Genomic DNA, 23,965 nt, shown 5'->3' on the forward strand with positions numbered 1-23,965 from the left:
ATATATATTTGTGACATGTTTTTAAATATTTATGTCTTGCACAAAATGTTTATTTTAAGCCAGGTAATATTGACTATAGTAGTTAAACTACTGTTAGTCCATACGTTCCACTTCCGGGATCACTCCGTTGCTGATGGAAATTCCGCTGGATTTCAGTCATTTAGGCCGGATATCCGTTGCTTTGGCCTTCTTTTGTGTTGGCATTTTAAATTCCGGTCGATTTATGAGGACTATGGTTAACTGCTCCTCAGATCTCTGCAAGGTAAATCCAGACAGCTAGCTAAACTATCTGTCCAATCTGAGTGTTCTGTTGAATGACTAAAACAAGGGAAGTGTTGCCATTTCTAACCCAATAACAATCCATTCTTGAAATTGAATCCTTCTTTTTCAGTTATTATTCATGGTTCTTTCCTCACACTCTGGGCAATGTATTTAGCCTCTATTTACATCTGGTTTTACCATTAGGCTCCTGGGAGGTTCAGACTCTGCTCACACATATATCACTGTAGACAAATTGGAGGTGCAAATGCAACCAAGACACACTGAAGATCCATTTGGCTAAAGCTACTGTCTAACACTGATGGTCAGTCCAACTTTACATTTAAGTTCAAACCGAGCTTAACACAAAGGGTAAATGTAACTGGTTGATGAGGAAAAGGGTAATTTCAGCGCAGGCACTGGAGACACTTTACTTCCAGGTGCAAATGTAATCTGGATAAATCACGTCTAGACACATTCTGGATTTAAAATGCAGGTTTAGACAATTTTGAAGAGGCCCTTTGTACTGTATTCCTTTCTCTACTCTTAATTTCACCATGATTTTTGTTATTTTATCTTGTTTCTCACTGTTTTTCTTCACTGCTTTTGTAATCTGATTTCTTTTTCTCTTACACGTGTGTGTGTGTGTGTGTGTGTGTGTGTGTGTGTGTGTGTGTGTGTGTGTGTGTGTGTGTGTGTGTGTGTGTGTGTGTGTGTGAGAGAGAGCGAGAGAGAGAGAGAGAAAGATACCTAATGTAATTAAAACTGCCCAGCAGGTCAGCTGTGGTGATTGGATTTTGCTTCAGTCTTCCTTTGATCTCTTCCACTTCTTTTCTTCCTCATCTGTAAGAAAACTGGAACAGTCTCTCTTCGTATTCGGCTGCGTTCACACTAAGCTTGCTAATTTTGAAAACACCATTTACGTAAAGACAACAAGTCCACACTAGCGTTTTCAGATTGTAAATCTCCGTTCACACTAAAATGCCTGAACAATAAGAAACATTAAAAAGACACGTTTTTTTTAGTTAGTTAGGTGTGCCTTACGATTCACAAATTTGAGGCAAGGGTGTAATCTGTGAAATTAAGCTGTATAAACAAAATCTTTGTTTGTTTGCATGTATTTAAGTTACCGGGTTACAGTTGGCTTTCTCCAATGAACGGATTTCTTAAATGTCATGTTTTCATAGTCAGGGCAGATGGTTAGAGAAACCTGGATTTCCCACATAGCAATGCATCCTCATGTTCAAATTGGTTCCAACTTAAACTTCGAAAGAGCTTTGTTTTCGATTTAGAAAAACACCGGCTTAGTGTGGACAAATAGCCAAAACTGACTTGTGTGGATGTGCTCTTAAACATTTCTCCTCTCTCTAATCATAGTCAGTCTACTCTCTTTCTCTTGCTTGCTCTCTTTGACTTTGTGTTGCTTTGGCATTATCTGTCTCCCTCTGAGCTTCACTTCATGTCTCTCTTTACTTTTACTCACTTTCTCCTACTCCCCTTTTCTCAGTATTCCTCAGTACAGTTTCTGACTCTCATTAATAACAAACAATCAAAAAGTCCTGCGATTCACAACGTTTTCTCTCTCAGGTTTAAAACACATTATGAAACAAGAGTTCAGTGGTGTTTTAGTTTGCAAATTTTCAGCAACTTTTTGTTGCAGAAACTTCTCAGTACTTTCTCCTATAAGCACTTATGAATAGCCAATTTTTACGTTAACATTAGTTATTTTAAGCACTTATGTCCTCAATGGTTGACATAAGGTTAATTGACAAGGCTGCTTCTTTGAACAGTTTCTCTCCCTTCTCTCTGCTCTCTCATGACATTTATTAAATATTGGGTATCATTCTGCAACATGAGAGGGTTTTGCATCACATGGTCATATTTAGGCACTATTTAATAACCAATCAGCATCGTTTAATCAAAGCAGAGCTGGACACAGGCTGTTCCTCCTCCTCCTGTCTTATTTGTCCTTATAAAGGTAAATCTCTGCTGTGGTGTCCAGTTTCTCCTCCACTCTGCATCGGTTCTTCAGTACAATAATATGAATGTTGCAGGAGTTTATCCTTCTGTATTCTTTGTTTCAAAGAATGTTGTGCCATTTGTTAATAGCAAAGAGAACTATTGAACATATATGAAAAAGAAGAGCTATTTTAAATTATTTTTTGGCTTTTTTTGCTATATTTATTTTCTTGTATTAGAATCTTCTTTGTAGGAGGGAAAAATCAAAAAATGTATTTTTCATTAGTGCGAAAAACCTATTTTCTTCCTTTTTGTACAATTTCGATGTTTTAAGCGAGACTTTGAAAAGCAATATGATGATGATGACGATGTTTCCTGTGACTGTATCTGCATGCTGTTTGTGTTGCCTTAAAGATGGCTGCATCCCACTATGATCCCACCCACCCCACCCCCAACCTTTCTGACCCCTCCCACCCCCAACTCTGATCCCGCCCCTCCTCAACTCCCACCCTCATCTGATGGAGTCCCAGTCCCATCTGATCCAGTCCAGACCAATCCATTCCAGTCCAGTCCAGTGCAGTCAATAAAGCAGTGCTTTCTGTGTACACAAAGCTCTCTGCCTCTCTTTTCATCACACAAACTGAGATCTCACTGGTCTTTTCTAACTGATTTTACAAAGAAAGAAAAATGCTCTTTTTAGTCCTTACCCTGAATATGATATACAGTATGAAAATGTGTTAATCGTTTTGGTTCAGCAGAATAAAAAAAATGCTGAACAAAAACTATTTTTGTGTGTACTTATTTGGTGTAAGGACTTTTTCTGTGGAGGCCACATTTAAAATTTAAAATGTTTTTTATTACCAATCTACAATAATTTGGGCTGTAGCCTACCCAAATCGGATTGGACTGTTCAATACGACAAATCGGCTATTCGTTCCTTTTTATCATGTACACTATGGATCAGAAAATCCATTGGCATGAGTTTCAGGGAAGGTTTCGACCACATTAACATGGTCAGAACTGAAAATATCAATTAACGTGACATCTTCAAATTGCTCTTTTCGTCAGAACAACAGTCCCAAACCCAAATATGTTTCATTTACTGTCACGGAGAACAACATCTCTGCCGGAAACAATAGCAATATGATAAATATTTACCTGAAAGCCACTGAAAGAAGTGTATCCAGAAGAATACAGTTAAAAAAACAAAATCAAGCACAAAAGTACTGTTTTTAGCAAAAGCGAGATTTTTGAGTCAATCTAAATCAAGTGACTGCAAACCTTTTATACTCACCTAAAGGATTATTAGGAACAATTGTTAAATTTCATATTAATGAAATTATCTAATCAACCAATCACATGGCAGCTGCTTCAATGCATTTAGGGGTGTGGTCCAGGTCTAGACAATCTCCTGAACTCCAAACTGAATGTCAGAATGGGAAAGAAAGGTGATCTAAGCAACTTGGAGCGTGGCACGGTTGTTGGTGCCAGACGGGCTGGTCTGAGTATTTCACAATCTGCTCAGTTACTGGGATATTCACGCGCAACCATTTCTAGGGTTTACAAAGAATGGTCTGAAAAAGGAAAAACATCCAGTATGCTGTAGTCCTGGGGGGCAAAAATGCCTTGTTGATGCTAGAGGTCAGAGGAGAATGGGCCAACTGATTCAAGCTGATAGAAGATCAACTTTGACTAAAATAACCACTCGTTACAACCGAGGTATGCAGCAAGGCATTTGTGAAGCCACAACACGCACAACCTTGAGGCGGATGGGCAACAGCAGCAGAAGACCCCACCGGGTACCACTCATCTCCACTAAAAATAGGAAAATGAGGCTACAATTTGCACGAGCTCACCAAAATTGGACAGTTGACTGGAAAAATGTTGCCTGGTCTGTCTCGATTTCTGTTGAGACATTCAGATGGTAGAGTCAGAATTTGGCATAAACGGAATGAGAACATGGATCTGTCATGCCCTGTTACCACTGGGCAGGCTGGTGCTGGTGGTGGTGGTGGTGGTGGTGTAATGGTGTGGGGGATCCCTTTCACCTTCAGAACTGCCTTAATTCTTTGTGTCATTGATTCAACAAGGTGCTGGAAGCATTCTTTAGAAATGTTGGCCCATAGTGATAGGATAGGATAGGGTCAAACACGGTATTAGTATGGTGTTCCTAATAATCCTTTAGGTGAGTGTATATGCTACTTCAAAAACTGAGGGAACATTCCCTAAACGTTATAGTTTTTGGTTGGTTCGAACTTACCTTTAGAGAACCATAAACTAACGTTCCCTAAACCGTCTGTGTTAGTGGGGGACTCGGAAAACAAGTCACTTTGAGCAGTAAGAACCTGTCAATTTTAGGCATTTTTGCTATTTAAAAAAAGCCCTTTCAGACCAAACGCGAATAATTCGTGCAAAAAATCGCACGTCAATTATTCGAGCCCATCTGAACCTTACCGAATCTGAAACGTACTGTATATCGCCGTCCGTTTTTATTTTCTTTCGCAGCTTCGATTGCGGATTTCGGATGCCGATAAAAACAAGCAAAAACATATGGAGCTAAATCAGGGCCAAATGTTTTGTTAATTTGAAAAAAAAATATATAGTTGAAAAACTAAAGCTTGAAATTGAAAATTTAACTTTTGGTCAAAACTTGGAAAAAATAAAACCATGTATTCAAACTAAAAATAAGTGTACCAATGTTTCTTTCAGTTTGAATAAAATTTAGATTAAATTCTGGAATTATTTTGAATAAATTATAAATTTTCATTTTTCACTTTTATATTTGTTTTCAGTTCCACATTTCATGTTTTCAGATTCAAAACTTATTTTTTTTACGGCTTCAAATCTTTTTTTTCGGTTTCAGATCTTTTTTTTCGGTTTCAGATCTGTTTTTCACTTTCAGATCATTTTTTTTCGGTTTCAGACTTTTGGCCCCGATTTTGCGTAGGGGGCGTGGCTTAAACTCAGAGGGGCGTGGCATTATGAGTGACAGCCTAACAAAGAAGGCAGAAGACTCCTCTGTCATGTTGCCTTCAGGAAATGGTGTTATTGCGAGAACTATGACTGAATGCTTTCTATCCACTATATACATGTGATTTTTACTAAACAAACTGATGCCAGTGACAAAGTTCCATTTAAAAAACTGTTTTGGACAACACGTGCTACCAATTACACCATAAGAGCAATAAACTGTTCCAGATTGTGCAGTTCAGCAGGAACGCTGACTTCTCCCACTTTCACGTACGACTTTGAATGTAGCACCACAGTATTCACTCGGCAGTCAGCATGGCGTCCGCTCCGCCAAGGCAACCTGCTGGCGCCAGCGCACAGGTAAGACATGTGAAATATATTCGCCTTTTTGAATAAATACTTTGGGACATTATTATACATTATACATTTTTTTGTCATTAACACATAAAGGGAAAATAGGTGGACAGCTGGAAATGATGCATCGCTAGCACTAAAGTTAGCATTAACTTACGTCAGCTTCACACTAGCTGGTGTTTTTACTCTAATTTCAGTGTCCAGCTCAAGTTTTTTGACTTTAACTGTAGTGGTGTTTGTTAACCTCTGTTTGTCAGAATGACCATAACTCAACAGTGGCTGCATCTTTATAAATGTAAAAATTATAGATAACTAACATTGCTAATGTAGTGGCAATCTGTCCACAAAAAATGCCACTGCAGGGAATTTGAAGCCATTTCCAACTCTTGCTGTTGCAAAAAATGAGGTCCGCCATCGCCGTATAGTTAATTCTTTATTGTAGAAATGTATTTAAAAACACATACAAAAAACTGACTTGCAAGATTAAAAACGAACAGACGAGATCTAAAAACCATCACTATCGCACAGCTGAGGTTGAAAAACTGTGTGGCTTCCCAGACTAGATTCTCCCTCTGGCTCACCTGTGATTCCCTTACTACCTTGGCTAATTAGCACATACACACAGGTGCGCAGGTGACGTAACGATCAAACCATTCACACAAACCTACCACCCACACACACACTATCCATGCACACACACACATCCAAATTGGCTGCAACAGCTAAGTTAATAGTGTTGCTTTTTCATGGTTAGCTAGTTTAAACAACATAACTTGTCCTGGTCCGCTTTGTTAATCAATCAATCAAAGCTTTTATTACGGACACACACGGTCCAGAAAACAGACAGTGAGACATACAAATACAGAAAGACAAGTTAGTGTATTCTGATACATCAGTTAGGCTGTGGTAGAAGCCTTCAAAGTTTGCCCACTTGGCATATTATGTATGGCATAACTGTCATCCTGTTACATGTAACGTTATTATGTGTGTAAAACATAATTTATCAGACCAGAGCATTAATGTAAAGTCATATTTGTCTATTCTAGGAGCAAATAAAAAGAGACCTTCTTCAGAGACTTCTAACTAAAATTTCCCAGGCCACACAGAGACTCCCGCTGGATGTGGACTATTTGAAGTTTGTGGTCAACCAGGAGATGGTCCTTTTTAGGGCATTGTCAGGCCAGGTTGAGATGCCACAAGATGTTGCAAACGCATTGGCAGAGCTGTCCATACTTGTCAATGCAGATGACAGCTCTAATATGAGCCGGTGCCAGGTGCCAGTGATGCAAGCAGAAATGGGACGGCCAAAATATGTTGTGTCTCCTCAGCAACTACAAAGCCTGGTAGAAATGTCTCTACCAGTGTCATGTATTGCGAAACATCTGGGTGTATCTGTGAGGACAGTGAAACGGCGCATGCATGAATATGGACTTTCCATAATGCAGTGCTACAGTAACCTAACCGATGAACAACTAGATAATTTGCTGAGGTCGGTGAAGGCTAGGACACCACATGTAGGATGCAGAATGATGAAAGGAATCCTGCAGGCCATGGGTCACCGTGTCCAGTGGAACAGAGTGTATTCCTCCATGCAACGTGTAGACACTGTTGGTGTACTCTCAAGAATGACAAGGATGGGGTGTGTTGCAAGAAGGACATATTCTGTCCAGGGTCCTCTGCACTTGGTGCATATCGACACAAACCATAAGCTCATCAGGTAGGTCAAATATGTTTTTTCAATACAGTAAGATACATTAAAAATGAATAATATATTTTAACAAACTCAGTCACAATTTTAACACTGTTTTTGTATCAGCAAAGAAATGAAGACACATATGTCAAAGTGATAGTTAGTGTTTTTTTTTCTCTCCAACAGATATGGCCTTGTTATTTTTGGAGGGATTGATGGCTTCTCACGAAAGGTAATTTCTTTTTTTTACCTATAATCATTACTTAAGACTAAATTAAGACCAAATGAGATAATGAAAATTCAAAATGACAGACATGGTTCTACTTCTGGATTTTACAGGTTTGAAAAATGCTTTTTAAATTTAATTTCCAGTGAATGATATTCTCTTCTCTAGATCATGTACCTTGGTGCTGCAACCAATAATAAAGCATCTACTGCACTTGATTTCTTCTTGGAGGCAGTGCAAAAGTATGGCTTCCCATTAAGGTAAGACTAAAAAAAGTGTGGCTCACTGTGGTACTCATTCCTTAGTCTTTTCTTTATGTGTGACACATTCTTTTTAGGGTGAGAGGTGACCAAGGAGTGGAAAACGTTGGCATAGCGCGATGCATGTTCACCATTAGGGGTTGTGGAAGGGGGAGTTTCCTATCAGGAAAGAGTGTACACAACCAAAGGTATGTTTTCTTTATGTACTGTGAAGGGGTCACACGTCAAGAGGCCTCAAGACAGTTGCGGGTCCAATAGAAAGGTCTGCACACTCCCTCAGTATCTCTCGTCACTTAGCATTTACACTGGATCATGTGACTAGCATGTGACCAGAGTGTTTGGGTTATTTAATGATGGCATCTTTATATTTGTATGGTTATCTAATAAATTCAACTAAAATGAGCTAGTGTGCTTATCTTTTGTCACAAGTTCAAGTGCAAGTTCAAATATACTGTACAACCTTGAAGGTAATTTGATGTTTTCTTTTAACAGAATAGAACGTTTGTGGCGAGATGTTTGGATGACTGTTTCAAATGTGTACTACGAGATACTTCACAGCCTTGAGGATGAAGGTGTTCTAGACCCTTCTGATAGCATCCACCTCTTCTGTGCCCAGCATGTGTTTCTTACACGTCTGCAGAGGGATCTTGATGTATTCAGGGTGGGGTGGGATAATCACCCTCTAAGAACAGAGCAGAATCTCTCCCCACAACAACTGTGGATGATGGGGCTTCTCCGGTATCCTGTTGATGCTCCAGACCTGGCAGAGGTACTAATTTTGTTTGTGTTGATTGGTATAGTTTTGGCCACTAATCCTTTATCATAGAATATCAATTCTCACAATTTATTAAAAATGTTTTAGTCAAGCATTGTTTAAACAGCTTTACAACACTGTAAACTGAAAACTTATTCTATGAAAAAGCTTGTAAGTATAATTCTATTTTCCACTGTATATTACAATTGGAGGAAGAAGATTAAGTTAATTTCATCATTAATAAAAAACTGATGTTGAAATGTGGTTTCCAATCACCAGTGTAAAATTAATGAAAGATAATAGTTAATTCTATCCAAACTGAAATAGCATAAAACTTGTTTACTATTATTAAAGTGATGCTTAAAACTAATGGTTTAAAAGCTGAACAGCTCATATTTCTTAGGTCACATTGGATAAGAGAGTTGATACTGGCATCAGCATGCCATCATTTCTGTTCACAATCTTCTTAAAATCTGCTTGCTTTTATAGCTTCATGTTCCCTGATTTAAGTGATTTTTTTTAATTTGAAATGTAGGACATTGAGGATGCAGATCTTCATTTCAACACTGCCAGTGAGCAAGACGTGACCAGTCCTGGAGTGATTCTCCCACCCATTGAATGTCCTCTCTCTGAGCAGGACATGCCAGGCCTTAGGGCCACTATTGATGTTACAGGACCATCAGATTCCTATGGGCGAGACATTTATTTGGCTGTATTTAACTACGTGCTAAATCACCGTAGATGAAAACATTTTGTATTTCATGACCAGTTCACCAGTGGACATTTAATTTGTTTTTAATGTTTGTTACTGACAACCACGAAGCAACATAGTACAAACATTATTGAACTGCTGTGAGTGCTGGGTAGCAACTTATTTGTGAGACAACATGATGCCAATTAACCAGACCTCTAGATGAGATGTAAAGAAATTTCTTTTATGAAATCGTGTTGCAAGATTTCCAGTTGTATTTGTATGAAAAGCTCCACAGTACTGTCTTTAAACAAATATTTAATGTTTACTCTTGAATGATTAGTCCTGAAACACAGTAGTATTAAAACATTTTGTTCATTAACCAGAACAAAAGTAAAAAAGGAGCAGCAACTAGTGCTAAATATTTACACCATGTTAAACTGTTGGCCCAGATGAAAAGCCTTAATTAGAACCTTTTTGAACTTGCAAAATTTGTATGAAATGCTCTACAGTACTGTCATTAAACAAATATGTAATGTTTACTCTTGAATGATTAGTCCTGAAACACAGTATTAAGAAATGTTCATTAATCACAACAAAAGTAAAAGTAGCAACTACTGCTAAATATTTACACCATGTTAAACTGTTGACTCAGATGAAAAGCCTCAATTAGAACCTTTTTGAACTGGTCATAAGGCCTCATATGTTTGACAGGTAGTACAATATTCTTGGCACATGCTGAAACAACAGGGTAACACACATTGTGATGGCCAAAGTCTGCACTACAGTCATGGTTAAACTTGATCGTTACAGCAAAATCCTTCTTCTCTGAGGGAAGAAGTGGAATGTGACCTTGGCCTGTGATCCACTGTAGAAACCGGGCAGGTGTGATGGAATGCAGGCCATCTTGGTCATCTACATGCCCCTGACCCTCCGCTATGAAGCAAACAGATATAACAAGTGTTATGTGACAATTGCAATTTTGATTTCCTAATTGTTCTTTCAATTAAATAAGTGGTACACAAAAGAACAGCTGGTCAAAAAAAATCAAATTGTGAGATTTCACAAGGTTTGGAAATGACACTTAGCCAAACACAATGGTTATGAATTCCATTATGTATGAATTCATTATTGGCAATAATGTCTTAATACATATAATGGTGATAAGATTTGTAAATGTGTTCATTAAGGACAATGGTTTTAGGAAAACAATAATTTCAATGTATGTTCTCTGTATATATGCTTACAGTCTTGCATACCAAAAAAGTGACATATGCTGTAAGACACATTATGCTGGCACATAATACTTATCAATATGTTTCAGGTAGAATACAAATTAAACATGTTCAATACCTACAAGCATGACTACAGGTGGTACCTGATTATTTATTTGATTTGCAGGACATTAAAAACTATACCTTCAGCTTCATAAAGGAAGTCTTGAATGAAATTGATCATCTCCAGCTCAATCTGATGCCTGGAAGTCCCTTTCTCACTCAGTTGAGGAAGTATGGATGCCATGACAAACTCTGCATTGACCTATGATGATATAAAAATCAACATGTATATTATATGACCCTTTATATTATGAAATGGCATAGCAGTAAGGCTTTTCTTGTTGCTAATAATAAATGGTATAGTTTTGCTTACTTTTACATCTTCCCCAGGAACAAACAGGGGCTGGCAGATATCTGGGTACTGCCCAATTAGCAGAAGAAGGTCATACAGCTGCAGGCCTTCCCTCAATTGATCCAACATAGGCTGCAACCTCAGCACTGCATGGAGTATGATGGCACTACAACAGTAGAAAGGAAAGCAGTTGCTACAAAACCTTACTTGTAATGGATCTTACTGTACAAACAGACATATGTCCTAGCATACCGGACAATGGACTCCTTGTTTTGCACAGATATAGCTCCAGTATATCCGCAATTTAAGATTTCATCAGATAGGCCTTCAATTGAATGTTCAGTTGACATTTCAACCTGAAAATAAAAAAACAGGAAGAAAATTTCTTTCCCATGTAAATACATGAAAATATTATTTGACAAGGTATTCTTGATAAACCCAGCATTTCCATCATACAGAGGTCTTACCTGGTCCAATAACCCTCGCAACTGGACATCAGCAACTGAATCCCTGTTAAGAGTAGTTGGGTTTATTTGCCCACTACAGAGGTAACTGTAAGTCCATGGGCTGAAAAAGGCAGGGGCCGGGCCACCTTGTGCCAAACTAACTGCCAAAATCTCTCCAACAGTCCTATTTACACAAATGAAGCTTGAATGTATTACTTGTGCTTGAAAACATTTCATGGAATGAAATAGTTTGTCCCAACTTGCATAAAATAAACCCACTTGTACAGGCCACTGTCAAAGTCGGTCAGAGAGTATCGTGGGCTCCTCTGGTGCTCTGGCCCCTCAAAGAAACGGCTCTCAATTCCTGCCATCAGTTCTATAGACAAAGGTACAAACAGCATTTACTGTGTTGGTCTAGGGTCTCCTATGTCAAGTAATAGTACGGTTTGTCAAATTTGGGTTAGTGAGAAGACAATATTTTATTTATTTTTTATTATATTTTTTTTTAGTATGAAGGGCATTATTCATGGTTTAAAATATAAGATTGTTCAATGGATTCAAACGTTTGTTTTTGTTTTACCTGTGAGAAATTCTTTTCGGAGCGCACCTGTGTCCACTCCTGCCTCCCCAAAGAATGTCACTTTCAGAGTAGCAGTGGGTGAATTTTTTTTTTGACGTTGCCACTGCAGTAGGCCTCTCTCCAGAATGTTTGTTCTTGAGATTTGGATGTTGAATTGTTTCTCTACGTCAACTCTTCGACAAATGGCATCCAATAGATCATCAACACTGCCAAACAAAACCCCTTATCAATAAATAAATACTAATGTTGAAAACAAACTCTCTGTAAAATTAAGATCCATGTCGGATAAAGATATTTATGTATTTAGACAACACAAAATGTACCTTTTGATGTGCTCCTCTCCATTGTCCTGGCTCACGGCAGTTGTCTCAGCCATTTTAAGATTGTCCTTTCTTCTACAAAAGCACAAGTGAGACATATTGGCATTAATAGAAAAAACAAGTACTTCATGTTACATATACATTTAAAACTAACATAAATATCCAACATCAAATTACCTTTCTCCACACATGCTAGCATGGATCTCTACAAACTGTGGTGTAAAGTTCAAGAAACAGATAGGACATGGAACTTTCTGATGGAGACAGAACAGTTTGAATATTAGCAATAGTGTCATACAAAACAGTTTATGTAGCCATTTCACATTGCATTACAGTTACATCAAACACTGTACCTCTTCAAAAGATGTCTCGGTGTCATGGACAGGGGGGGCTGTCTCTGAAACTATCTGGATGTCACTTTGACACTCCTAAGATATTACACATGACCCAAAAATATTAAGTTATAACTCACTGAACAACAATCAAAATTGTACAGAAGGCAACATAACATTATTTCATAGCTACATTTACCTCAATATCCTCTCCTGCTGACTGAGACTCCATGCACTCTTGAACATGAAGGGCCAAAATGTGCAAAGGAAAAATCACTTTACATGTTTGGCATTGTGCTTTTGGCATGCTTCGGAATTCAATAGCATCTGGAGGTAGGGGAGTTAGGTCAAACTCATGTTGCAATGGCACAATATACAGGGTGCTCTTTCCTGCCCCTGTAATACTGCGAAGTAGGGTTCCAGTGTATCCATCAGAGTCAGGAGGAATCATTACCAGTCTCCTTTTACCCTGACCACCTGTAAATGCAACATTGTTTGGATTATTTCAACTGAGTTTGTTTGGACTAGTTATTTGAATGACAATGTTTGACAATGGATATATTACTACTTTTCTCCACCTGTAGTCTTGTAGAGTAGCCAACCTCCTGTCACTCCCTGCATCTTAGGGTACTCATTTTGAAGTAGTCTAAAGAACTAAGAGAACATAACTAAGTGATGTGTTGATGCTTGAAGAATAGCCTAACACTACAATGAAAGGGAATGTTTTAAATATAAGAATTTAGGTGCAAATTTGAAATAAATTGTCTGCAATACCTCCTCGTGACTCATATCCCTGGACATGGTGAGATGTCTTTTTCCAAGCCCTGCCTGGGCAAGCTCAGACTCTTCAGATGAGTTTGGGGTTGTCTCTGAATTAATGTTCAACACGTACACATAGAAACTAAAAGGCTTCCAGGGTTTTGTATATGGTGTGCTACAGGTCTTTGGACTCCGTATCTTTCGCTTTCCAAGGGAACTTTTTCTTGAGAAAAATCCAGGAAAAGATCTGCACGATTGAAAAATTAATTTAAAATAATGTTAATTCAAAATATTAACTAGATAAATTAGTTTAAAATGAACTTGAACAATAAAATCCAAACTAAAACCTGGTCATCTCTTGTTCTACAGATGAAGATTCCTGTTCCTGCTTTCTTCCTTGCTCTTGCTGTCCCTGAGAGAGGTTCTGTGTGAGCACATTTATAAGGCTCTGTGCGGCTGCAGCCACTGTTGAGTTATGGTCATTCTGACAAACAGAGGTTAACAAACACCACTACAGTTAAAGTCAAAAAACTTGAGCTGGACACTGAAATTAGAGTAAAAACACCAGCTAGTGTGAAGCTGACGTAAGTTAATGCTAACTTTAGTGCTAGCGATGCATCATTTCCAGCTGTCCACCTATTTTCCCTTTATGTGTTAATGACAAAAAAATGTATAATGTATAATAATGTCCCAAAGTATTTATTCAAAAAGGCGAATATATTTCACATGTCTTACCTGTGCGCTGGCGCCAACAGGTTGCCTTGGCGGAGCGGACGCCATGCTGACTGCCGAGTGAATACTGTGGTGCTACATTCAAAGTCGTACGTGAAAGTGGGAGAAGTCAGCGTTCCTGCTGAACTGCACAATCTGGAACAGTTTATTGCTCTTATGGTGTAATTGGTAGCACGTGTTGTCCAAAACAGTTTTTTAAATGGAACTTTGTCACTGGCATCAGTTTGTTTAGTAAAAATCACATGTATATAGTGGATAGAAAGCATTCAGTCATAGTTCTCGCAATAACACCATTTCCTGAAGGCAACATGACAGAGGAGTCTTCTGCCTTCTTTGTTAGGCTGTCACTCATAATACCACGCCCCTCTGAGTTTAAGCCACGCCCCCTACGCAAAATCGGGGCCAAAAGTCTGAAACCGAAAAAAATGATCTGAAAGTGAAAAACAGATCTGAAACCGAAAAAAAAAAAAAGATCTGAAACCGAAAAAAAAGATTTGAAGCCGTAAAAAAAATAAGTTTTGAATCTGAAAACATGAAATGTGGAACTGAAAACAAATATAAAAGTGAAAAATGAAAATTTATAATTTATTCAAAATAATTCCAGAATTTAATCTAAATTTTATTCAAACTGAAAGAAACATTGGTACACTTATTTTTAGTTTGAATACATGGTTTTATTTTTTCCAAGTTTTGACCAAAAGTTAAATTTTCAATTTCAAGCTTTAGTTTTTCAACTATATATTTTTTTTTCAAATTAACAAAACATTTGGCCCTGATTTAGCTCCATATGTTAATATATGTTGAGTTTGACTTATTACATACAGTATAAGGCCTATAACTACACAAAAATGACACATGATGTGACATTAACAGCATTACAGGTGTAGTACTTTAATGAAGCTTGAAATTCACAACTTTTTAAAACTTTTACAGTTTAGTTTACATTCTTTTTTTTTTACCGATTTTACCTCAAACTGCCTGGGATAACCTGTAGCTTAGTTTAATGAGAGTACCAACCTGCTCCTGCTCTGTGGTTGAAGTGCTGGTGCTTCCCTGGGGGTTTGACCCAGAGACGCTGCCTGTGTACGCCGGATTGCCTCTCCCTTGACTCCCAAAGTTTCGATACATCCTTTCTGTTTAAATGAAAAGAAGACTTAATCCAGCGGAGGCTTCAGTAAAAAGTCTTCAGGTCCCACGAAAGTACTTTCAGATGAATCTCGTGTGTCAATTCAAACTCTGGGTAAACCCACTTTATTGCGGTAAATCGGTCAAATCGGTCGAGTCCAAATGGGTATGTCTTCAAGGGGGAACAAGAAACAAAATATTGCCTCGCTTTTTTTCAAGTTGCCTTAAATCTTCCAAAAACGACTTTCAGTACATCCTCTCGTCCTTAGTCATACATGTAAAAGCCAAAGTCTGGGAATGATTGTGAGGTTGTAAATTTGTAAAGCGGCACTATAGGATCACCACGCCCCTCTGTATTTACGGGAAATAGTGTTGTCTGGAACCTCGCACGGATCAACCAGGCATAGGACGTCATTGACCATATATGGTGAGAGTTTCCTCCTCGGAGTAGCACACGGGATTCCTCACACAGAAACTACTACTACAATTTCCTACTTCAGTGGAAGTACAGTCACTTGCATAATATACTTGGGCAAAGTAAAAAGTAAAAAAAGTATGGTTACATAAATTGTACTTTACTGTAAATATACCTTTATTTTATTTTACCTTTTTGTCTATACAGATAAGAACACTATTTGATGTGATCATTACAATTCCAACAAGCAAAATTAATAGAATAACACTTGACTCGTTTTAACAAGTTTATCACTATTTAACTTAATGAAATTACAAAATAAAAGCAGATTTATTTTATTCTCGTTGGCCATTGGTGTTTTTTTTTATTTAGGCTATAGCTATTTTTTTCACATACTTGTGTAGGCTTACAAAACAGTCCTGTTTATTCTACCTTTATTTGTTCAGCTTTGTTGTCCTGTTCTTAGCTGCATGTCCATTTCTGTCTATTTCTGTTTAAGTCATTGTCATGTCATTGAGAGCAATGTAAAACACCACAGTTACATTCCTCATACTTGTCCAATAAAGGATATTCTGATTAGTTTTCTCTTTATCACCACAAATAAGCACACTGTTTTTTTTCCATTTCCAATGCTTATGGGGAGTTTGTTTATGATTTTATACTGTTTGGTTGTTTGCTGTTTGTTTGTGATTTAAGTAGGCCTATACTATTTAAATAATAAGTAGTAAGTAAATTCTCATGTCAAATTACTGAATTTAAATTTAAATGTAAAACATCAGGGTTTTAATGAATATCATTAACTTAATATTAGGCTAATTAATTTTATCAATTTCAAGTTAAGTTAACTTAGAACCACAAAAATCTTGAAATTATGAAAACATTTGTATTCATTAATTAATTAATGAATTAAAAGTAAAACTTACTAATATGTTAACATGAAATTGTGGACTTACAAATATACTTCCAAAAGTATAAATACTTTTTCTCCTAGCTGCTGATGCACCAGTGTCTCACATTACTGCTAATTCTTCTCATAGGAATAAGGATTGTCAATTGTTTAAATTTAATTGCAAAGACAGTTTGTCCTTTTTTGGGGAGGAAAAAGAAAAAGAAAAATTTGCAGATTAATGATCTTCATCTACATAGAAATTTTTTTATGTGGTTGATGGTTACATATCAAGGGAAAATGGGGTAAAGGTGAGTGTCAGATGACTAAAGCTTCAGGAATGCAATGATGCCACACTTGAAATGTCTCTAATTGTGACATGTCCCGACATGTTGGCCACCTTCCCCTGATTACACCGTCATTCATCCACCAGCTGTTTCTTTCATGTCTTATTTGATAAGGAAATGTCTGCTCATCAGAGACCATTTTGGTGAATAAATTTTCTTTTTCTTTTTTTAAGTTTAACTTTAAGTTTTAAAGTTTATGTATATTTTCAAGTTAGGGTGTGAGTAAGTTGTTATTTTTTGTTTAACTCCACATTTTTTCCTACAAAAGTTAACAATTTTCTAGAGGGGATAAAGGAAGTTTAGATTCCATTACCAGTTACTCACCATAAAAAAACTCCCCACAACCCACTTACGCAGTCATCCCACTTAATGTGCTTCACATCATAACAGCATCCTCATGCCACACACACACACTTAAATGTATTTGTTTTAGTGGGTGTTAAAATTCACAGATTGTCAATTCATATTTAAGATTATCTTAATGTGATTGTACTGTACTTTTGCACATGCCTGTACAAAGACAGTTCTGATTGTGTAGCTCATGGTTGATGTAATGGTAATGTTCATATACTGTATGTATGTCAAGTCTACTAGTAATACTATCAATTAATAATCAATTTAATTAAATTGGAATAATACGGTGAATAATATTAAATTACTATAATCCAAATACTGTAAATGGTGTGGGAAATATTATATAATATATAAATTTGTGTCAGCTTGGCATTAAAATCTTTAAAGTAGATGCATTAGCAGTAAAATGTACTCATAGAAGTAAAAGTCATTCTGAAGAACTGTCCATTACAGTAGAGGTGGTAAAAGTGCAAATCCTTAAAAGTATAATACATCAATATAGTAAGTAAAACTATTGAAGTATTAGCAACCAAATGTTAAGTAAAAGTGAAAGTAGCACTATCCAGATGGAGCTCATTGTATAACTGCATTATATAGACTACTGTTTAATAGTTTTAAGTTTTATATACTCATCATGTTTTTTTTAAAATATATTTTATATATATATACACCATTGACTTTCATGCAGTAAAACCAGGGCAGCTTTCAATTCCCGGCCGGGGGTGTGGTTAGGGCGTGATAGGGCTTGGATAGGGTGGAGTTTGAATCCCGCTCAGGGCGTGGCTAACAGTGTGTCCTTCAGCAGGACCCTTAGGGGTTGAATCCCAAAATGGAGCTGTATAACATTAACACACATGACTCTTTTATTAAGAGGAAGACGACAATCGCACAAGTTAACATGAAGTGTGGCATATACCAAGGTGATGCTCTGTCCCTGAGTGACTATGAGTGTGACATTGACTTACTGATCCACATCACAAGGCTCTACAGCAATTACATCGGATTAGATAAATGTGGTCGGATGGTATCAAAGAGAGGTAAGATGGTTACAAATGTAGGGGTGGAACTACCAGGAAGCAACATAGCTGATGTTCAGGACAGCTACAAATACCTTGGAATACCACAGGCAAATGGAATCCATGAGGAGGCTGCAAGGCAGTCGGCCACAGCCAAGTACCTAAACAGAGTAAGGCAGATCCTGAACTGAAGAGCCAGCTGAATGGTAAGAACAAGGTCCGAGCCATCAACATATTTGCACTGCCAGTCATTAGATACCCAGCTGGTATAATAACCTGGACAAAGGATAAGATAGAAGCCACTGATATCAAGATAAGAAAGCTCCTCACAATGCATAGAGGGTTTCACCCCAAGTCCAGCACCCTAAGTCTATACACCAAGCGGAAGGATGGTGGTCGAGGACTAGGAGGAGCGTCAGAGCCACTATCCAGGACGAAACAACAAAGAACCAGGAGTAGCCTACATCAGGAAGATGGACCCAAGTGATAACCTGCTAAGTGAATATCTCAGGCAGCAGAAACCCGGTGATGAGGAGGCAGGGGGGAGGAGGAACCATCATGGAAAGACAAGCCCCTGCAGGGCATGTACCAACGACAGTTAGAAGAAGTGGCTGATATTGAGAAATCATACCAGTGGCTGGAAAAGACTGGTCTGAAAGATAGCACATAGGCACTAATCATGGCAGCACAAGAACAAGCTCTGAGCACAAGATCAATAGAGCCCGGGGTCTACCATACCAGACAGGACCTAAGGTGCAGGCTGTGTAACGATGCCCGAGACAGTCCAACACATAACAACGGGGTGTAAAATGCAGGCAGGTACGGCACACCTGAAACGCCATAACCAAGTGGCTGGCATAGTGTAGAGGAACATCTGTGCAGATTATGGGCTGGAAGTCCCAAGGTTAAAATGGGAGGCACCTCCAAAGGTGGCAGAGAATGACAGTCCTAAGATCCTGTGGGACTTCCAGACTGATAAATGGGTGATGGATATCGTGGTGGTCGACAAACAGCAGAAGAAGGTAGTATGATAGATGTAGCAATCCCAAGCGACAGCAACATCAAGAAGAAGAAACACGAGAAGCTTGAAAAATACCAAGGGCTTAGAGAGGAGCTAGAATATGTGGTAAGTGAAGGCAATAGTGGTACCAGTGGTTATCGGAGCACTTGGGGCTATAACCCCCAAAGTGGGAAAGTGGCTCCAGCAAATTCCAGGAACAACATTTGAGATCTCTGTCCAGAAGAGCGCAGTCCTAGGAAAAACAAAAACTATTATTATTATTATTATTATTATTATTGGCAACGGAAGCATATGAGTTCACTGTGTATTCTTAAAAAATCCACGAGCGCTGGAAGCAACCTGCAAAGTGCATCTGTGGCCACAAGGTGGCGCTACATGACCTGCCTGAAACTAATGAATGCCCTGTTGAGGAGGTGAAGGGTCAGACTCGGAGAGCACACCTTATAGCAAATAATAACAAGACAGTGATGCTAACGTTATAGAGACATGGCAACGAGCAACCGTTATTGTAGCTATAGTTCAAAAGGGCAAACAGTCGAAGATAGCTTTAAGCTAGCTAGGCTATGTTGACGTTAATGCAACAAAACTGCAAAGCTGAGACGCGTTTGTCATCCAGCACTGTAACACAGCAAATGGACATTTAAACTGACATAACGAGGGGATAAGGATAAACCATGCTGATTCAAACAATCAGGAGGAATAACAGAAAACCTGGATGGATTTGACCAACTTTCTTGGCAACGAGGATGGATTAATGCCTCACGGCCAGGCACAGGGGAGAAGGCTACGTTAGGTAAGATACACATTTTATTATTATTTTAAGTTAGTTTATTAATGGCACTCAGCTGTAAAACAGGTAGCGGTCGGGTCTAGCTATATATATCCCGGGTCCGGTCCGGTCAGTAGGCCCACGAGTTATAGGACCTCTGGAGACCTCTAGCCTACTAACACCACAGTGCTATATGCACACAACGAGTCTGTCTCCAGTGGGTAGAGTTGAGTTGAGTTTGGGTTTATTATGATGAATCAATGATTGTTTGACGGTGTGAATAAATGTATGCTAGTTTTCTGTGGAATACACGGGACGTGAATATCTGTGTCGCCCTTGATGTGAAAGGTTTGTACCAAGCCCCCAGGAACAGCGCCATGATTGCTTTATGCGCTTTTGAGCACTCTCGTCGGAATGAACGGGGCTTCCCGCCGAACGCTGTATCCCAGGGGTGTCAAAACTCAATTTCACCAAGGGCCACACAGGAAAAAAAGAATCACATCAAGGGCCAGACATGTATAGTTTATTGACATGCTTTTATTTAATCGAAAAAGTAAAATATCTTTGACTCAATTATTGCATGTCTCGTATAGTCTTCTCACTTACAGTTTGGTCCACATAAAGCCCTGAAAAAGTGAGAAAAAACGTTCCAAAGCCATCCTAGAATTTAGCAAATCAAGCAAAACATTGATTCAATTTTAAAAGTAGGCACACAGCTGACTCACAACAACCTCTTTCACAGCCTGAATATGCAAACTCTCTGGTTCTGTGGGAATTTCTGAGTCTCAAAGTTGGCAAATTTGCCAAATTCTGCTTTGAGTGTTGCGTAATTGCAAGTTAAAAAACCAGTTTCCCATGTTTTTGTTTTGGCACACAACTAGGTGGGCCAAAATGTATTGTGAATTTAAATTGATATGCGGGCCGGATCAGAATTAGCTAGGGGCCGGATTTGGCCCGCGGGCCTTGAGTTTGACACGTGCTGTATCCAGTTCTCTTAATACATTCATGCTTTGTACGCAAAAACCCGTCAAGGAATATTCAGTATTTTCGTTTCATCATCGGTGTGAAATTAACTTCAAACGATTAATAAATTAGGCTGCCGATGACTTTTTTTGTAGATTGACTGTTTCAGCTCTACGTTGAAATCACTAGGCTATACAGAAACGTGCCCATGACTCAGGTCTAATGAAGAGAATGAAACTATAAAAACAGCAGACCCCATCGTTAAGAGATGGAGGACCAGAAATGAAATGACCAGGGCACTTCCTAGAGCTGCACGGTTTTTGGCCAAATGGAGCAACTTGCAAAGAAAGACCTTGATCAGGAAGGGGGCCAAGAACCTCAAGACCACACTGACAAAACTCCAGTGTTATGAATCATGATAGAATAACTTGGCAGAACAGAAACTGTCAGCACAGGCATTCCAAAAAAATACTGAAGTCAGACATTGCAGCAGCTTGGAGTTGGTCTAAGGATGTGTGAAAGACTGAGAGCATGATGCAAAAGATTCTGTGGTCTGATGAAACAAAATTCAACACGCTTCAGCTGATGCAAAGTGTCTGCTGGAACTGGGCAGAGCTTATCAACCCTTGAACGCCATACATACCTTGAAGCACGACGGTGCAGCTTCAGACTTGGCCAGGGAGGACTGGGAGACTTTGCCAAAGGTCCAGAGGAACAATGCAGGGATCCAAACAAAGGCAAATCTTGAGCAGAGCAAATTTCGTAGTGCCAAAGTCCTGAGAGTGGGGCCAACAAATTTCTCCTCCAACAGGACTCAAACATGCTGCCAAATCAATGTTGGAGATGCTTCACAACAAGAATGTGAAAGTCCTTTAGCAGCCTCAAAGCCCAGATTTCAATCCCAGAGAAAATCTGTGGAATGGACTCGAAGATCGAGCCATATCGGCAACATCCAAATGTGCCAAGCTGATGCAGATGTTTCCAAAGGGAGTTGAAGAAGAGTTAGTGTGACAGTGTCATCTCACACGTATGGCGTTTTTCCATTACATGGTACCTGCTCAACTCTACTCGCCTTTTTTTGGTACTAGTCCCAGGTACCTTTTTTTTAGTATCCCCTCTGTCGAGGTTCCAAGCGAGCTGAGGCGATACCAAAAGGTGACGTGAAAACCTGCAGACTACTGACTGGTCGGAGAGAATCGTCACTAATCACTGCGTCATCATTGCTAGCGACAGACGGGGGTGTGTCAAGACACGATGTGAGTCCCCCTACACGATGTGAGTCATGCATGTGCAGAACGGCCGCCATCTTTGACAGCTAGCTACGGCAACACCACTTGGACGAAGTGCGAAAACTAAATACTTTCACCCAGGAAATGCGTGTTTGTTCCTCGGGATTGTTTTAATCCAAACCGTGATCTTTTTTTCTAAACTTAACTTGTCGTTTCGGTGCCTAACCTTAACTGTCGTGGCCGAATGACGCTGACTTTTTCTGGCCTAAACTCAACTGCCACAGCCCCTGAAAGTCTGGCGGTACCTGTACCGGGCTCACACTCACCAATTGGTGTCTGAACACAACTACCAACTGCTGCTTATATGATGGAGCTCTGTAACCGGCGTCGCAGAGCTCTGTAGTGGCTTAAAACGACTACCAACTTCCCATTAAAAAATAATAGGATAATTCTATCTATCTATCTATCTATCTATCTATCTATCTATCTATCTATCTATCTATCTCTGATTCGATGACCTACTTTGTCGGATCAAGACTTTAATTCACCATAGAAGAACTCATCTTAACCCAGTAAGGTAACAAGAGAGACTTGCAGTCACTCTGAGAAAAAAAAAAAATAGAGTGGTCGCGCACTCAAAATCCGTGCGCGCCAGCGAGATCTACTTCATTGTGATGTCACATTCGCGCGCGCAAGCTTGGCTGCGGCTACTGTAAAACAGCGCGCAGGCTGTGTGCGGAGCGGAGCTCCTTCTCTCACACCCACACGCACTCTACTGAAGCCAATGTGTGCTTCTTTTACCTATATATTTAATGATATATTTTGCATTTCTAATCCAAACAACGTCAAACTTGGCACTGCACTTACTCGTGCCCGTAGGAAGACACCTGTCAAGTTTGAAATCCATCGGACTAACTGTTCGAGAGATAAAACACACACACACACACACACACATACGTTCCTGCAATTTATAGATAGAACATTGAGGGGTGTTGAACGTCAAAAGTAACGTTACTTGAAACCGTGTATTTTCTTTTTAGTAGGGGTGTGCAAAAAAAATTTTTATGCCGTGAGTACTATTGTCCTGAAATTATTTTAGCTCGCCATTCCTATAGATGGCGCCGCGTTGAATTCACACTGACGCCAGGTGTTAAGAATTCTCTAAATAACGTGTTCGTTCTGATTTCTGGAGGAGGAAGGAGAGGCTGTGGTCGAATTGAAAGTTAAGCAAAAGGTTTAATGAAACTGCATGAAAACGACAAGACAAAACACAATCAACATAAAACACTAAAACACTGCAGCTGACAGCGGACTGATCTCATGCTTCTCCTTGCGGAGTCACAGAAGAACAGTCATGTGACATGACAAACAATTACACTGTAAACAGCGGACTCCATCTGCTTCCCTTGCGGGGTCACAGATTGAAGTCCCGACATCACATCAGTTTCCGAATTATATTCCTGTGGAATTGTGGGTCTCTGATTAAAGACACACCTCTGATTTTAGGTTTACCCCAGGTCACAGACAAAGGTCGTTTCACATGGTAGTGCCGATTCTGTCTAATCACGCCTGGCCCTGCAGGGAGTGGCTCCCCAAAACCAGAAACCATAGTTACCTTTCCTGTGGGGACAATGAGTCTTCTATGCTAAATGTTAGACATGACCTGATTAATTCTTTAGAAGCTAGGTTTTAGGTGAGACACTCAAATGCTGTATTAGTGTACTTGATTAAATTTAGCTGCAGGCCCCATTAAACATTGTTTTCAAAACATAAGCCGGGTTTTGACTTTTTAACTTCAACACTGGGCACTTGTTATAATCAGAAGGAGAAGAACGAGTGCAGCAGAAGTAGTTTAGTCGGTGCAAAGCATTTTGGCTTTT

The 23,965-nt window shown here is 39.0% G+C and overlaps 3 protein-coding genes across 4 annotated transcripts in view; 2 read left to right on the forward strand and 1 right to left on the reverse strand.

The window, feature by feature from the left end:
* Nucleotides 1-5,286: 5,286 nt before the first annotated feature.
* LOC114567094 (uncharacterized) lies at nt 5,287-9,702 on the forward strand. Its single transcript, XM_028595999.1, has 7 exons — nt 5,287-5,547; nt 6,588-7,258; nt 7,418-7,463; nt 7,626-7,717; nt 7,795-7,905; nt 8,210-8,486; nt 9,007-9,702. The coding sequence occupies exons 1-7, from the start codon at nt 5,503-5,505 to the stop codon at nt 9,214-9,216; spliced, it is 1,452 nt and encodes a 483-aa protein (XP_028451800.1). The 5' UTR covers nt 5,287-5,502; the 3' UTR covers nt 9,217-9,702.
* LOC114567093 (uncharacterized) lies at nt 9,251-15,417 on the reverse strand. Of its 2 annotated transcripts, none has more exons than XM_028595997.1 (15): nt 14,978-15,417; nt 13,576-13,712; nt 13,244-13,475; nt 13,048-13,123; nt 12,669-12,946; nt 12,491-12,565; nt 12,315-12,391; nt 12,141-12,212; nt 11,818-12,023; nt 11,517-11,613; nt 11,259-11,421; nt 11,044-11,147; nt 10,813-10,957; nt 10,581-10,701; nt 9,251-10,098 (listed from the first exon to the last, which is right to left on the reverse strand). In XM_028595997.1, the coding sequence occupies exons 1-15, from the start codon at nt 15,086-15,088 to the stop codon at nt 9,791-9,793; spliced, it is 2,202 nt and encodes a 733-aa protein (XP_028451798.1). In that variant the 5' UTR covers nt 15,089-15,417; the 3' UTR covers nt 9,251-9,790. The 2 variants fall into 2 exon arrangements, with proteins under 2 accessions (XP_028451798.1, XP_028451799.1); XM_028595998.1 differs by lacking the exon at nt 14,978-15,417 and adding an exon at nt 13,964-14,219.
* A 4,133-nt stretch (nt 15,418-19,550) lies between these two features.
* Nucleotides 19,551-23,965, forward strand: part of sec24a (SEC24 homolog A, COPII coat complex component) — a 57,829-nt gene continuing 53,414 nt past the window's right edge. The window contains exon 1 of the mRNA XM_028594492.1: nt 19,551-19,917. The gene's annotated coding sequence lies outside the window, so the exon portion shown is untranslated. The remainder of the gene's footprint in view (nt 19,918-23,965) is intronic.

This window comes from Perca flavescens, chromosome 13, assembly GCF_004354835.1.
Source record: "Perca flavescens isolate YP-PL-M2 chromosome 13, PFLA_1.0, whole genome shotgun sequence".
Lineage (NCBI taxonomy): Eukaryota > Metazoa > Chordata > Actinopteri > Perciformes > Percidae > Perca > Perca flavescens.

Bases quoted from the DNA above. Each gene is read 5' to 3' on its own strand.
- LOC114567094 (XM_028595999.1), top strand. From the start codon at position 5,503: ATGGCGTCCGCTCCGCCAAGGCAACCTGCTGGCGCCAGCGCACAG. The intron at 5,548-6,587 runs GTAAGACATGTG...TGTCTATTCTAG, and splicing joins CTGCTGGCGCCAGCGCACAG to GAGCAAATAAAAAGAGACCT. The intron at 8,487-9,006 runs GTACTAATTTTG...TTTGAAATGTAG, and splicing joins ATGCTCCAGACCTGGCAGAG to GACATTGAGGATGCAGATCT.
- LOC114567093 (XM_028595997.1), bottom strand. From the start codon at position 15,088: ATGTATCGAAACTTTGGGAGTCAAGGGAGAGGCAATCCGGCGTACACA. The intron at 12,392-12,490 runs GTACAGTGTTTG...TGTCTCCATCAG, and splicing joins CCGAGACATCTTTTGAAGAG to AAAGTTCCATGTCCTATCTG. The intron at 11,422-11,516 runs GTGGGTTTATTT...TTGTGTAAATAG, and splicing joins TTTGACAGTGGCCTGTACAA to GACTGTTGGAGAGATTTTGG.